The following is a 14,853-nucleotide window of genomic DNA, read 5'->3' as shown; positions in this document are numbered from 1 at the left end:
AATACCACATAAAACTCCAAATTAGTATATATGTGACAAATTTATTATAAACTAATTTTTTACTACCAAAAACTCCAAACTTGTACATTTATTTGAAGGCGGTTTAATGTAAAATAGTATATAAAATTCCCAGCTCATTCTAGTTAGTCAAAAGGTGGATGAAAGGTTGGAATCGACAATGTTTAGGATAAAGGAGGATTTTAATGTTATAAGAAACTTTCTTTGGATCCTTGCAAACTCTTTTGATGGCGAGGTGTACGAAGGTCAATGAGTGATAAGGTTAAACTTGTCCCTAATGAATAAAGGAATTGCACACCTCGTTTGAAATTGCTAACGTAGAGCAACTTTTAGGAAAAGTTGATCAAACGACTATATGGAAAGTTTACACAAAAATTCATGACTAAATTTACAAAATTGGCCGAATGTGCAATCAAGTCCTAAATGTTTTTTTGTTGGTTACAATTTAATCCTTATGATAGACTCATAACCAAATTTGCTAATGTAGATTCCAAAATTGGATGTGGCACTTTGTAATTTCTTTCTACATTGGTGCTAATGAAGTGAAGAAAGACCAAAGAAATTATTTAAAAAATCAAAGAAAACCTAAATAAAAGGAGACAAAAACTGAAGAAAAAAAGAAATTCATAGGGTGTGGAACCGTTGATGAGGGTTGCTTGAGAGTTTGAAAACAGCATAATTGCCCCCACTTACAATCGTCATGACATCAGTAGAGCTTGCACTTCATTTATTTTTCTCCTTCTATGTCGATTCAATAAGCTTATGGAAAATGAGAGATTTTACCTTCAATCAAAGATGTAGATCGACTAAAGGGAATAATCACGAGTTAAGCTTGTTCCTTCTTAAGATATAGCCCTTGACTATATTCTTTCTTCCACTCTTGTGAAGATTCTAAAGTGTTTGCACATATGTAGTCATCATTTTAATCCATTTCAAAGAGATCAACTTGTGCTAGAAAATGTAGGGAGCTAAACTTGAATCAAAATTCTTTGCACACTTGGAGATATATAGAAATTAGGTTGTTTGTTGTTTCCTATTGATATCGAGTATTGAGTAATTAAGAGTATCCAATCAATTTCATGATTCGTGCTATAATCACATCGCCTAAATTATATGCACGCACGGAGATATATGCAAAATATAAGCCGCCTCCTTGAATTATGTTTGTGTTTTCCGGATGCCCTTTCTAATGGTTAGAATTGAAAAATGGAACAAGCCTCCATAGAGAATTTTATGTGCTTGCCTCAAAAGGCAGGTTGGTTTTAATTTTTATTTATTTATTTTAGGAAAAGCAAGGGCACCTTCCGACCTAGTTTCTATAAAGTTGTTTGGCATTTTTAGGAACTTCATGCCTCCCTTCAACTTTTTGTCGACTATTGATTTGCTTCACTTCCATAAAGTAAGCACATGCGAGGGTTTCCTTGGCGTTTCTTTTTAACCTTTTCGAGTGCATTATTGTCCTTCTCAAGTTCGCATCGAAGTACTGTGCCTGATAACGGTTGACACATCAAGCAAGCTACTCTATGCATAGAAATTTTACAGATAATTTCTAAAATGTGTCATAGGGTAACACATTTACCTCAAATCTTTTTTTCTAGCATAAAAAACCCTAAAGTTTTTTTGCGACACCATATTTTTGAGGCAAATCTGTTATATATCTACAAGTTTAAAATTTTTAGTGTCACAAGAAAAAGTTTGGGATAAATATAATGTGTCAAATAAATACAAATTTGGAATTTTTGATGTTATAAAAAATTTAAGATAAATATATCGTAGTAGGCATAATTTAGAATTTTTTGTACAAAGGTTTAAAGTTATATTAGCAAAATTAAAAAAAAAAAATAGTACTGAATTAATATTTGTATGATAAAATTTATTACTCTTTTGATAATTATCTCTCCTAACGAAGGTGGATTTGGTTAGGTGCTATAGGAATAGTACTTTAAGATCAATTCCGTGTCGTAGGCATTTTTTTTTTCCTTAGCAACTATTATTTTGCCGCAAATACTTTTTTGTTCTCGACAAGAAACAATTTGAGAAAATTCAATTGTCTAAAATTAAACACCGGAGGGCCCATGCACCGTACATACAGCTTGAAGGCACTCTCAGATCGCTTGGAACTTGGAAGACTTAAAAGTCTTCGAGCTTCCTTTCGTCGCACAGCCACCGACAAACACTTCTTTGAGGGCTAGTTTTTCCGAGTGCAGAGCAGAGGAGGCCACGATCTTCTTCTCAAACCCAGCGATCAACGTCCCCGGTCGTCCCGAGCGACTCCGGCAACGAACCCTCTGACGAATCGGCTAGCCAGGACCAGGAGCCATCGATCTTCATCTTCACGAAGCCCTTTCCCGGCAGCAGTGACCACGAACACGGTACGATTCTCTTCTGACTTGTTCTGGATTTGCCTTGAAGAGTTCGGTTTCATGAAAGCCTTGCTCAGAATGAGTGCGGTGTCCACGATCGAGGACGGATCTGGTCGTCGGGACTGATATACCAATTTGTATTTTTGTGCGTTCCCTCCTGTATAATTGGACCAAAGTCTCCCTGATCAGCTTCTTAACAAGAATAGACAAGTGGATTTATGAGAAGATTGCAGGCTAATCTCAACCTTTCCAAAAATTTGACTTACAAATGATATGGATCATTCGGAGTTTGAATATAATACGGTCATTTACATACGTGCTTCTTTTTTGTTATTCTGTAACTGAATTTATATAATAGTCTGCGATAGTATTTTTTATGCTTTTCTCTGATCATTGGTAACCTCACTCATGATATATTTACGCGATATGTTTGTGGTTGAGACCTTCAATCAGCCAAGGGCGAAGGCCTATCTTGTTCACCCACGAGCGAGGGAGGGAGAGAGCTGCTAAAGCTAAAGTTTAAAATGGGGAGTTCAGAGGCAGGAACATCGTCAGGAAGTGAGTATCAAGTGTTCCTGAGCTTTAGAGGACCCGACACTCGTGATGGATTTACCGACTGCCTCTACCATAGCTTGACCGATGCTGGCATCTATGTCTTTCGAGATGATGAAGAGCTTCGTGTTGGTGAAAGAATTGATGGAGCACTCCAGAGAGTGATCAACAACTCTAGCATCTACATCCCCATCTTCTCTCGAACCTATGCTTCAAGCCACTGGTGTCTGCGCGAGCTCGCGCAGATTGTGGAGAATGCTTCCAAGTCCAGCTGGCATAAAGGGATCCTGCCTATTTTCTTTGATGTGGAACCCGACGATGTTAAGCTGAAAACTCCATTGTATCGCAATGCGATACTCAACTTGGAGCGTGAGAAGAACTTGAGCACTGAACAAGTAGATTCTTGGAGAGAGGCTTTGAAGGAGGTTGATGCAATAAAGGGGTGGGAAGTCAAGAAATACAACGGGTGAGCTTGCTGCATTCTAAGATCTTTATTTTCCCTAATTTCTTTTTCCTGGTTGCAAAATATTAATTCATAGAAAGATGGAACATACTAAATGTAGGAGAAGAGAATCCAAAAACATAAGAATCATGCTAGAGCTACTAAAATTGTTCGCGATGCATAAATAGTTGTACATTCATCTTGCACAAAGAAGATTAACATAATTTGAAAATTGCTAATCACATGTTGGGATCGTCAATTTTCGTCATGACACAATGCAACTCGTGGCACCTAGCAATGTGAATGAAACGTGCCTTTGAAAGTGATGTAGATTCATATTTTTTATGGTTACACAGAATTAGCTAGAAAAATCAAATCTGAAATCCTTCAGGGTCAATTCCATCATTCTTGTCAAAATGTTTGTTTTATGCATGCTTGGTGTTATTTTGGAATTTTACAAGATCAAGTACACATAAGGTTTGCACAACACATCAAATTACAAATGTCAAGTTATCAAAAGTGATAACTAAGAAATCCTTACATTCAGTACAAAATTTGAGAAGAAACATCTTGATTGTTGATGTCCCATTAGTTATCCAATTATTGTGCAATTAAGTAGATGCAATTGAATAACATCAACTGCTAGGAAATGAACAAAATAAAAAGGAGATTCGGTCGAAGTCTGATGGAATTGTATCCCATATGAAATTTAGAATTTTTTTTTTATTCCCTGCAATTTTCCCCTATTGAAATGGTTTTCCTTCATGACAGCCAAGGGAACTCATTGTTGGTCGTTGAAGAGGTTGTGAAGAAGTTGAAGACAAAGCAAAAGTCTACGTGGATCGAACATTTAATTGGAATTGATGATCAAGTGGTAGCGGTAAACAATTTGTTAGATGTAGGCTCTGGAGGTGGACGGCTCATCCAAATTCATGGCATGGGGGGTATCGGTAAAACAACTCTCGCCAAGGTCGTGTTCAATGAACTTTCTACCCACTTTGGAAAGTGTTGCTGCTTTCTTGAAGATGTTCGAGAAAAGTCGTCAAGAACTGATGGCTTGGTTGGATTACAAAATAAGTTACTATCTGAAATAGGAAATGCCGCAGGAACAAGAAACATTGATGCAATTGACGATGGAATGAAGAGGATCGAAGATACACTTCGCCATAAGAAGGTCTTAATTGTACTGGATGATGTTGATAAAAGCGAACAAGTGGAGAAATTAGTTGGAAAATGTGCTTTGTTTTCAGGTTCTAGAGTACTGATTACTACTAGAAATGAGGATGTTTTGCAAATCAGTGGACCAAAGTATGAAATTTTAAGATATGAAATGAAGGTGATGAGTAGTGATCATGCTTTTCAGCTCTTCAGTAGACATGCATTTAATAGTGACTCTCCTCAAGAGGATGACTGTGTTATTTCAAAGAAAATTGTATCTGCTACCGGAAGACTTCCTTTGACTATTGTAGTAATTGGTTCATTGCTGAAAAATAAGACACAAGAACTATGGAAAGAAAAATTGGACGAGTTACGCAAAGCACCTCCACAGGGTGTTTTCCAAGTGTTGAAAGTTAGCTATGATGCATTGACTTTTGAGCAACAACAAATTTTTCTAGATATTGCATGCTTTTTCATTGGTGAGGAAAAGACGAATGCAATTTACATGTGGCAGGATTGTAAACTTTTCCCACTTTTTGGAATTGAGGTGCTAAAAAACAAGTCCTTGATAAAGATTGGAAAGCACAATGAGTTTTTGATGCACGATCAGTTAAGAGATCTCGGAAGGGGAATTGTTCATAACGAAAATCCGATGAATCCTGAAGAGCGTAGTAGGTTATGGATTAAGGATGAAGTCCTTGATACAATAAAAACAAAGAAGGTGGAAAACTTATTGAGATAATTGATGGATTCTCTTTTTTCTTCTTGGTTTTAATACTTTTCATAGAATGCTGAATACTAGTTTCTTGCTCTCATTTACAGATGAAGAACGTTGAAGCAATGGAACTAGACTTGTTGAATGAACAAGTATTCAAAAGTGAAGAGATTGGAAGGTTTGAAAAGCTAAGGTTCCTTAAACTTGGGGGAGGAACCTTTGTTGGCGATCTAATGGATTGTTTTCCCAAATTAAGATGGATTGACTGGAGGAGGGCTTTTGATTTAAAAAGTGAGCTGACCAATATGTGCTTAAAGAATGTCGTTGTCCTTCAATTTTCAAGTATTGCCAGTTTAGACGATATGAAATTAGGGAGCCTAATAAAGGTGCGTCATATGCTTATTTCTATTATGTCCTTGAAAGCAACATTTGAACTGTTCCTCCATTGGATAATGCATTCACTTTTTTACAGGAGACAAGAAAATTGAAAGTTCTTGAACTTAGTTGGTGTCGTCACATAACCACAACACAAGACTTATCGGGATGCTCAACTTTAGAGCGGCTTACTTTTCAGAATTGCCGTGGTTTAAAGACAATTGACAGCTCTATTGGGAAGTTAAAGCATTTGATAGAGTTAACGGTTGATGAGTGTTTGATAGAGTTAACGGTTGATGAGTGTTATCTGCTTGGTTTGCCTGAAGAAATCGGGGACCTACAGAATCTAGAGCGCTTCATTTTAAGGGTGCGTCATGAAATGAAAGAACTACCGGATTCCATATTTAAGTGGAAATCATTACGGGAGTTGGAGCTTTCAAGTGGAGGATCGACTGAGGAAAGTGTACCGTCTCGGGGTAATGCCAATTTGAAAGGTCAACTTCCTTCTGAAATTGGCTTACTTTCGCAGCTGCAAAGACTGGTGTTAAGAGATTTATATGAAATTAGAGAGTTGCCGGCACTCCCAATAAGTTTAACGCATTTGGAAGTGTTCTCTATGTCATTGCAAGTTGTCCCAGACCTCTCAAACCTTACTAATTTGGTTGAGTTGGACCTATATGGCGGCTTTGAATATGGCAAACAAGATATAATTCATACCGGTGAGTCAAGGTGGATCGGGAAATTATCCAAACTGGAACAGTTGAGATTGTGTTTCCTCCATGTCCCTGCTCCCATAGAGTTGGCTTCCCTTCATCGCCTTAGCCAACTCCATTTGTCTAACCTGAACTTGCAACCCTTCATACAAGTTCCCTCTTCTCTATTAAAGCTAGAACTTGAGAAATTCAATCCAATCACGTTACTCTCCTCCAACTTAAAGAATTTGTCAAATTTAATGCTACGTCGCCCTCAAGTGGAAGAGATTATACTCAATGGGCTTCAGCTTCCAAATTTAAGTGAACTTTATGTTACTGATGAGGGTGGACCCCTCGAGAGATTCATTCTATCCGGCATGAAGATGCTGGAACGCGTCACCATGTGGAATTGCCCAAAACTAGATGAAATCCACATTGCTGGGGTGTTGGAATCGTTGGAGTTTTTGCATATCGATTGGTGCGAGTCCTTCAAAAGGTTCATGTACGTTGAGATACGGGGGAAATCTTCTCATGAATCTTCATTGATCCTTGAATCAAGAGTCTTCAATAAGTTGCAGTATCTCGGGCTAAAGGAAAACCATAAGATACTCGATATTCAATTTGTTGGTATGTCAGAATCGTTGGAACACTTGGTGCTTTATGGTGATCATTTGCAAAGTCTTCGTGGTTTGTCAAACTTAAAGAACCTCAAGTCCTTGGAATTAGAATTTTGCCCTGAGCTACGGATCGTTGAGGGCCTCGACAAGTTAAAGTTTTTGAACGAATTGGGACTTATTCGCTGTCGATTGTTGGAAAGTCAAATTGATGTATTGACCAGCGAATTGCCAAATGATTGCAATATTTACCGTTTCCCGAAAATACCCAAGGTAAGCAAAAGAATTCAGAGGCTGCATCAATAATTTCAAGAATTGTTTGGGTTAAGGAAGGTGGGAGCAACTATATTTAATGCTCAATTTTGCGCTTCCCTGCTTGGGAAAAATGCTAAAAAAAATTGGGGATTTGGCTTGATTATCATGCATGCCGCCCCTCTGAAATTTTCCGAAAAGTCAATTTCAAAATTATTATGAATCCATCTTTTGGACTGGGGAGTCAAAATAAAGGTGTCATCTTTACTTAAAGTGCTATTTGTTCACTTAGAATCTCCAGAATATCCAATGAATGTACGGTTTCTTTAATGTTGTATTTAGGATATTTTCAATTTAGAGCTTGAACTGGCCTACATAATTTGATGATCCAAAGTGCTATTGATTTTTGGAGTGCTGATTTTCAAGGACAGTCTGGTCTCTGGTGCTAAAGCTTTTACTGGTACAGCACCATTCGTGCTATGGGTTAAAAATGCATGTTTTCAGCGTTACAATCATCAGCATTAGATGGTGACTTAGGGAAGATAGAATTCATTTTTCTACTTTCATGTTGCCAAATTTGTTGCTTGGAGCCCTTAAGGCAATGAAATAAGAACTTGGATAAAATGCGGTTGTTTGTGAGTCTTAAAATTGGTCTGGTCAGTTCTTTGTCAAATTGAATTTGAGTAGGGCCAACATGTGGTAATTAGGTGTACTTCCTTTGGTGAGGCTACAAAAATGGTGATATACAATGCCCTGGGTTTGTTAATGTCCCCCGTTTTTGCAGGATGGAGAGGGTCTGCGGATTACATTAGTAGACGTAGAGTTTTTGCCCTCAACATTGTTTTCGCATGCAGAGAGCAGCGCACAAGAACAAATGCATGTACCAGGAAAGACGGAGGAACTCCTGGCTCCATTTGAGGTAAATTCCCATCGGTAGACTAGCCATATGCCTGAGGTTTGAACACTTGGTTTGGTTGCATTTGGTGGGAACTGTACTAAAGTTTAAAAACTTGGTTTATTGCATTCGGTGCGTTTTTTCTTTCTTTTCATTTCACTCTCCTACACGGTGTAGAGCTTAAAAGAAAAGGTTTGTGTGCAAAAATGTCTCCGTTTAAGGTTTGCTCCAAATTTCCAAGCCCTAACTGAGTTTTCTTCTCCAGTTTTCTTCACTTCTCCTAATTTGTGGAGTTTTCTTCTTAAGTTCTCCTCACCTCTTCATCGGTCTTTCTGGTCCATGCCTCCATGGTTTAATTCTTGTTTTTCAAGTCTGCTTCTTGTTCATCAATCCTCCTATTCTTCATCTGAGAGTCCTTCTTCTTCGTCAAGTCCCCCATACGAGCGCAACGATGTGGAGTCCTTGCGCAAGTGCTCAATGAGGTTGATGGCAATGTTAGGTCCTCTTCATCCTAGCCCAATGGCTTGAACAAAGGTGTTACCGGCCACTACATCAGGCTTAATCCCCTTTCTTGTATTTTGCTTTCGTCCCAGTGGAGATATGTGAACTCATTTGAGGTGTTTTCTCTTGCGGATTGAATTGGTCTGAAGTTTGGGAGTGATGTCAATGAGTATATGCACAAAAATAGGCAGTTCTTGCGATCTTACTAGTTGTAGCAAAAGAAGAGATAGGATTGTCCGAAACAAAACAGAAAAATAACACAGATTGTTTGCATGATTTTGTTTGGGTTTATTAAGCTGGGAGCAACTTATATTTAAAGCTCAATTGTGCAGTTCTTTGCTTTGGAAACAGCTAGAAAAAAATTGGGGATTTGGCTTGATTATCATGCATGCCGCCCCTCTGAAATTTTCTGAAAAGTCAATTTCAAATTATTATGAATCCATCTTTTGGACTGGGGAGTCAAAAGAAATGTGTCATCTTAAAGTGCTGTTTGGTCACTTAAAATCTCCAGAATATCCAATGAATATACGATTTCTTTAATATTGTATTTGGGATATTTTCAATTTAGAGCTTGAACTGGCCTACATAATTTGACGATCCAAGTGCTATCGATTTTTTGCCGATTTTCAAGGACAATCTGGTCTGAGTTGCTGAAGCTTTTATTGGTATAGGTCCATGTGTGCTTTGGGTAAAAAAAAGAAAAAAAAACATGTTTTCAGTGTTACAATCATCAGCATTAAATTGCGACTTTGGGAAGCTGCTATTCCTTTTTCTTCTTTCATGTTGCTAAATTTGTTTCTCGGAGCCCTTCTGGCAATGAAACAAAAACCTGGATGGAGTCTGTTTCTGCTACTCATTTAACTTTTGATGCCTGGGTTAAGTCTTGATGGTGCAAGAAATTGAACTATTGATGTCTTGAATCTGCACACACAATTCCGTTCCTTAATCACAGTTTTATTTATCTTTTCACGTGATATTTTTTCCTATCATATAAAGATCATTTCTCATATTTCAATCTCAAGGAATGCAATAAACCTATATATTTGATTTTCATCAGTATCCTTTCGAGGAATTCATAACATCTTGGTTCTATTCCTTGTATATAGTATACAATGACAAATAGATTGAACACACTAAACACAAGTTGATAGGCATTACCGGTTGATTCGACAGCATAGTTTAATTATACTATTCTTATTCTGAAATTTTCTCGAAAGATTGATTGTTAATTTATTTGTCAGGAACCACAGGAACCAAGCTCACACGGGACTTGTACATGTTTTGGAGGCTTGTTTTGTTTTAAAGACCACTAGCGTCATCCTTGTCGGCATGCAGGAAGTAAGTAGCATATCATTTAGTGGGCCAATGCACTAAAGAGTCTAAGATAGTGTATTTCATTAAAAAAAAAAAAGCCATAAAGGCACAATCGAGCTATAAATTGATTTGAAGTGGTTTGTGGATGCAAAGTTTAACTAGAAATTGATGATTTCTTAACTTGAAATTGATAATTTGATATTGAACTGTTGAGTACGACAGAATTTGGTTTTTCAACCCCGTGCATGAGTTCAACTCTATATGGTCTACATGCTTGAGATTAAACTCAATTTGTTTCAATTATTCAAAACTTAAAACACTAAATCACACTGTGAAGCTTGAACGCCATCTCAGTTCTCATAAAAAAATAAAAATAGATTAAACACAGCAAACGTGAGTTGATGTGTAATACTGGTTCATGTGACTGCATAGTTTAATCACGTTATTTTTTTCCTGAAACTTTCTTGAAAGATTGATTGTAATTCTATTTTTCAGGAACCAAGCTCTCATTGGACTTGTCCGTATGTTTTAAGAGGCCGGAGGCTTGTGAACATTTGAAGACCACTAGTGTCACACTTGTTGGCATGTGAGGAATGAAGTGACATATTATCTAGAGGGTCAATGCAGTAAAAGTGTCTAAGATAAGGTGTTAAATTGATTTGAAGTAGTTTGTTGATCCAAAGTTTAACTTAAAAACTAGATCACAATGTGAAGCTTGAACATGTGCATGTTTTAGATGTTGATGGTTTGATATTCAGCTGTGAGTATGACGAAACTCAGTTTCTCAATATCATGCTCAAGCTTGACTCTATATAGCATATCCTCTTGAGATTAAACTTGATTCAGTTTGATTATTGATAACTTAAAAACTAAATCACAATGTGAAACTTGAACTCTATGTCTAACTCATAAAAATATTAGGAAAAATAAAGTACTATTTTTCTTTCATTTTCCTAGCATCCTTTAAATTATTTACATGGTTTGCAAACCACATGAAATGAGTGAGCTAATCACAAGCAAATATTACAATATATAAATGTATATGAAAACTCTTTCAGCTCTCGTGCGTTTTATTTCTACGTACATATATCTAGTTACTTTTATCTTGATTTATTTTCAGTTTTACGCTACTAACGATTACCTAAGAAGTCTTGGGAAGATTTGGGACTAGTCAGACCAACAAAATTTGTATCAAGTTCTCGAGTGGTACAGTATTTTATTACTAGTAAACGGGTGGTTTGGGCCAGGCCTACGCCTAAGCACTATTGCCCATTGCAGGCCCAAAAATCCATTGAGCTCCAATGAATATCGAGGCTTGTCCATGCAAGTCACTTTTCTTGGCTAAGTCCGCCCATTTAGGACGGCCCCAGGAGCACATCCATGATCAAGTCTATTAGTTATTTAACAAGTGCTTTACGACACATTGCGATTAGCAAAAAAATTTTAAACAAACAAATTATATAAAGGTCAATTAAATGAATGCATGTGCATGCGCATGCAAATGCAATAAAAGCTCAAATTGCTTTTCCGATGTTTAGGAAAACTTGCACTTGAAGGGCCAACAAGTGGCCGGTGAAGGGTAGGCAAAGTTCGCCCCTCCCAAGCGACCTCGACCAAAGGTCTAGTGACCATAGGCGACCCTCGCGACCCGAGTGAAGGTTGCCTGTGTTGTGTGCCACCAAGTTGCTCAAGGTTGGGAGATCTCAGCCAATGATCGTCGAGGCCAAATTTGGCTCACCGACATTGACAAAGGGTTTGAGTTCTTTTTCAATAAAAGAATATAAAAAAATAGCCAAAGCCTATGCAAAAATTTTCTACCAAACACTACTTAAACCTAAAGTCCCTTTACAAAGAGTTTTTATTAAATACAATTTATATTTCCCCAAAGGACTTTGGCTTTCCGCATTTGCATTGCACCAAAAACTCATTTACAAAGTTGAACCAAACTCACTCTTAGAAATTACCTCATCCGGCTTTTCTTAACTTTCCTTTCATCTTCCATTTGTCACTCTTTATTCTTCCTTTAAATTTTACATACGATAAGAAAAGCTTTCGGATTTCGTGAAAATATTACATATGATCGGTTATATGGTGTTTCGCCTTAGCTAAAGATCAGGCTATCAGAATCACAAGAATTGAAAAGAAAAAAAACAAAATCAAGAAATGAAGGTACTCGGGAGTTATGAAGCTCGACTTGCTCCTCCTAGAAATTAAGCGTCACACAACAACTAAGACTCTGAATTTTATTTTTCTTTTGTCAAATATTGATGCAAACGCTGCCAAAAAAAAAACATAAATGAATCAAATGGATCGATGACTTTATAAAGATTATGGAAAGCCCATTTAATCACAGAACACAAATCACAACAAAAAGGCAAATACTTCTAGCGTTTGGACTTGTGCCTTCTTCGCGTGATAATGAAAAACTTCTCTAGACAAACTGGAGGACGTCAGTCAATTTTTCACCAGCATTCATTATGTATTAGACTCTAGATTGCTCAGAGAGCAGGAGAGGGATACCCCATGTCGCTGTGTTTTCCTTTTTTGCATTCTAAAGCAATTTTAGCTGCAGCCCGAACATACAGCTGCAGGTCACTAACATAAGGTTTAACTGCACATCAAAGAGGTCCTATCATCGCTATAAAATCTTTTCAATGAGCGTTCTTCAACGACAGCCACAAGTAGACATTTATGACAAACTAATAGTGAGAATGCTTACAATGAACAGTACACCTTTGAAGATAACACTAACCTCATCCCTTCAAGTGTGGCTCATGACTCAACGATGGCGAGTACCAAATGATGCTTGGAAATCTCTATTGTGTGTTATGATGGTCATCATCTTACAAATCAGAAGGCATAGGAAAGAAGACTAAGCATAATGGGCATGAAACCGGCACAAGAAACCATATTAGTGATCACTTAAACATCGCATAATTAAACCTTCAATAATTCAGACTGGAGAAGGACTTAGAGAAAGCTTAGATCACAAAAAGTAACAAAATTAACGAAGAGAGGGGTTCATAATCAATCTATAAAGCATATCAAAACATAGAGAAGATGTTACGTGATTGCACTAAAAGCTTATTAATTAAAAAAAAATGAACGAGACGTGATCAACCACATTTTCCATCACTTGAAAAAATATGCAGAGACATGAACAGAGGAGCTCCATTCACTTCATTGCAAAAAACAAGGTTATGAGTGGCCAAAGCATCTTATAAACACTACGACAAATATTGAATGGCTGTAAATCAAGAGGCAGAGTTCACAAATCACAATCATTGCTCCAACACAGTAAACATGAGAAGTTCAATTATGAAAATAGAACCCTACCTTAAGAGCAAGAAGAAAAATAAATGCATTGAGGGCCAAAAGTAGAGCAGTGCAAGATAATCAGCATATGGTATCGAGTAAAATCTAGTAAACCCACGCATCAACAGAGACCATTTCCAAGCATTTGACCGTGTCCCTCAACCACTCTCAAGTGCCAAAACGAGCAACATTTCAACATTTCTTCAACAAAAAAGATAATGTGACACTACAAGATCCAAACAGAGATGGACAAGAGGGCTCAATAGTAACTATCTAGAACCCTTGAAAGAAAGAGCAACACCCAGTAGTGACTAATAGGGGCAATCACTTATATATTTCAAACTAAACAAGAAGGACAAGGCATAATACAAGAAAAGTAAGCCCAAAACATGATTAGACACAGCAAAAAGGAAAAACATGGATACGCCATGCTACATTTATATTCCACTTTCAAGCTCCATTGAAGCGATCTTGATACCAAACTCCTGTTTCAAGTCTATCCACCAATATTTCCTTTAAAACCACTTGGTGTCCAATATCTAGGACACTCGATATTTAGTAAATAAAGCACCTTTCACTATTTTAACGTTCAATGAAATTAGTCACACCTCATGGCTCAAGACATAGTTCCTAGTCCAGATCTTGTGAGACCACTTCAAGTTCGCCACATGCTGACAATTATGTATAATGGTAGACATCTTTTTGAGCCTGTAACTCTTGTACATCTCTATTTGTCTTTTGTAATTGCTCTTTTGTTGCCTTCAATATTTCCTTCAACTTGTGAGTCTCTTCATCTTTCTCATTCTCTGACCTTAAGTTCTCGGTTGGAAGACAACTAGATTCCTTCAACTGAATCTCTTCATCCTTCTTCTTTGGCCTTAAGTTCTTGGTTGACAACAAGATTGCAGGCCCCAAATCACTGGGGCATGGGCTATGCCCTGGCATTAGACACGTCCAAGTTTCTCTTTTCCCAACATTATAGAAACAGTATTTCAAGTGGGTATTGCTCTTCCCAAGTTCCAAATATACCTCCATGAGATCATTCATACTTCCTGCAATTAAGTAACATAAAGAATTTATTAAACTAATGATCTTACAATGTATTGGCAATCATTTAAGCTGAATTCATAAATACACATGATTGCCTTCAATTCCTAACTCTGCTTCCTATCATGTGCCAGAACTTGGTTAGTCAGCATAACTGAACAAGCCATATCAATAAGACATTCAATATTTCACACTTTCCAGTGAAACGGGGAAAGATGTCCAAAGATATCAAATTGAAAAAAGTAATCACATTCTTCCTCTCTATAGTTGTTCCTTGTTGATTGCTATATGACTTGTCGTCCACCGAAACCTTAAGAAAACACACATTGGGAAGTTAGACTTTTGGTTTTGATTTTAGACTATTTATTCCAGCTTGCCCTCTTTTCTCGATCCATTTATCTTCTGCTCAGATATTTGCATAAATTCCTAATACGTTGTAGCAGCAATATTGTCATGGCCAAGAGTGAATAAAATTTGTTAACACTAGATGAACTATATTGAATGGCTTTTCAACAATTGCGGGGACGTGTGCATGCGTGTGAAATGCACAACTAGTAATTGGGTAGTCTGCGGCTACAGTACTTTCCTATTCGATCTCTC

The 14,853-nt window shown here is 37.3% G+C and overlaps 2 protein-coding genes across 6 annotated transcripts; both read left to right on the top strand.

Annotated features, from left to right (window-relative positions):
• Positions 1-2,138: 2,138 nt before the first annotated feature.
• Positions 2,139-3,424, top strand: LOC120288603 (TMV resistance protein N-like). Of its 2 annotated transcripts, none has more exons than XM_039302719.1 (2): positions 2,139-2,390; positions 2,823-3,424. In XM_039302719.1, exon 2 carries the CDS (start codon positions 2,906-2,908, stop codon positions 3,401-3,403), a length of 498 nt encoding a protein of 165 aa, XP_039158653.1. In that variant the 5' UTR covers positions 2,139-2,390; positions 2,823-2,905; the 3' UTR covers positions 3,404-3,424. The 2 variants fall into 2 exon arrangements, with proteins under 2 accessions (XP_039158653.1, XP_039158652.1); XM_039302718.1 differs by having other exon boundaries at positions 2,140-2,390; positions 2,835-3,424.
• A 687-nt stretch (positions 3,425-4,111) lies between these two features.
• On the top strand, positions 4,112-10,679 carry LOC104418380 (disease resistance protein RPV1). Of its 4 annotated transcripts, none has more exons than XR_005546708.1 (6): positions 4,112-5,254; positions 5,356-5,634; positions 5,721-7,202; positions 7,966-8,100; positions 9,819-9,964; positions 10,385-10,679. XR_005546708.1 is itself a non-coding variant. In XM_039302716.1 (6 exons), the coding sequence occupies exons 1-5, from the start codon at positions 4,127-4,129 to the stop codon at positions 9,888-9,890; spliced, it is 3,096 nt and encodes a 1,031-aa protein (XP_039158650.1). In that variant the 5' UTR covers positions 4,112-4,126; the 3' UTR covers positions 9,891-9,915; positions 10,387-10,679. The 4 variants fall into 4 exon arrangements, 3 of the variants coding, with proteins under 3 accessions (XP_039158650.1, XP_039158651.1, XP_039158649.1); XM_039302716.1 differs by having other exon boundaries at positions 9,819-9,915; positions 10,387-10,679; XM_039302717.1 differs by lacking the exons at positions 9,819-9,964; positions 10,385-10,679 and adding an exon at positions 8,508-9,767 and having other exon boundaries at positions 5,721-6,077; positions 6,114-7,202.
• The last annotated feature ends 4,174 nt before the right edge of the window (positions 10,680-14,853 follow it).

Source organism: Eucalyptus grandis, chromosome 9 (genome assembly GCF_016545825.1).
Source record: "Eucalyptus grandis isolate ANBG69807.140 chromosome 9, ASM1654582v1, whole genome shotgun sequence".
Lineage (NCBI taxonomy): Eukaryota > Viridiplantae > Streptophyta > Magnoliopsida > Myrtales > Myrtaceae > Eucalyptus > Eucalyptus grandis.
This window is presented reverse-complemented; position numbering and strand designations above follow the sequence as displayed.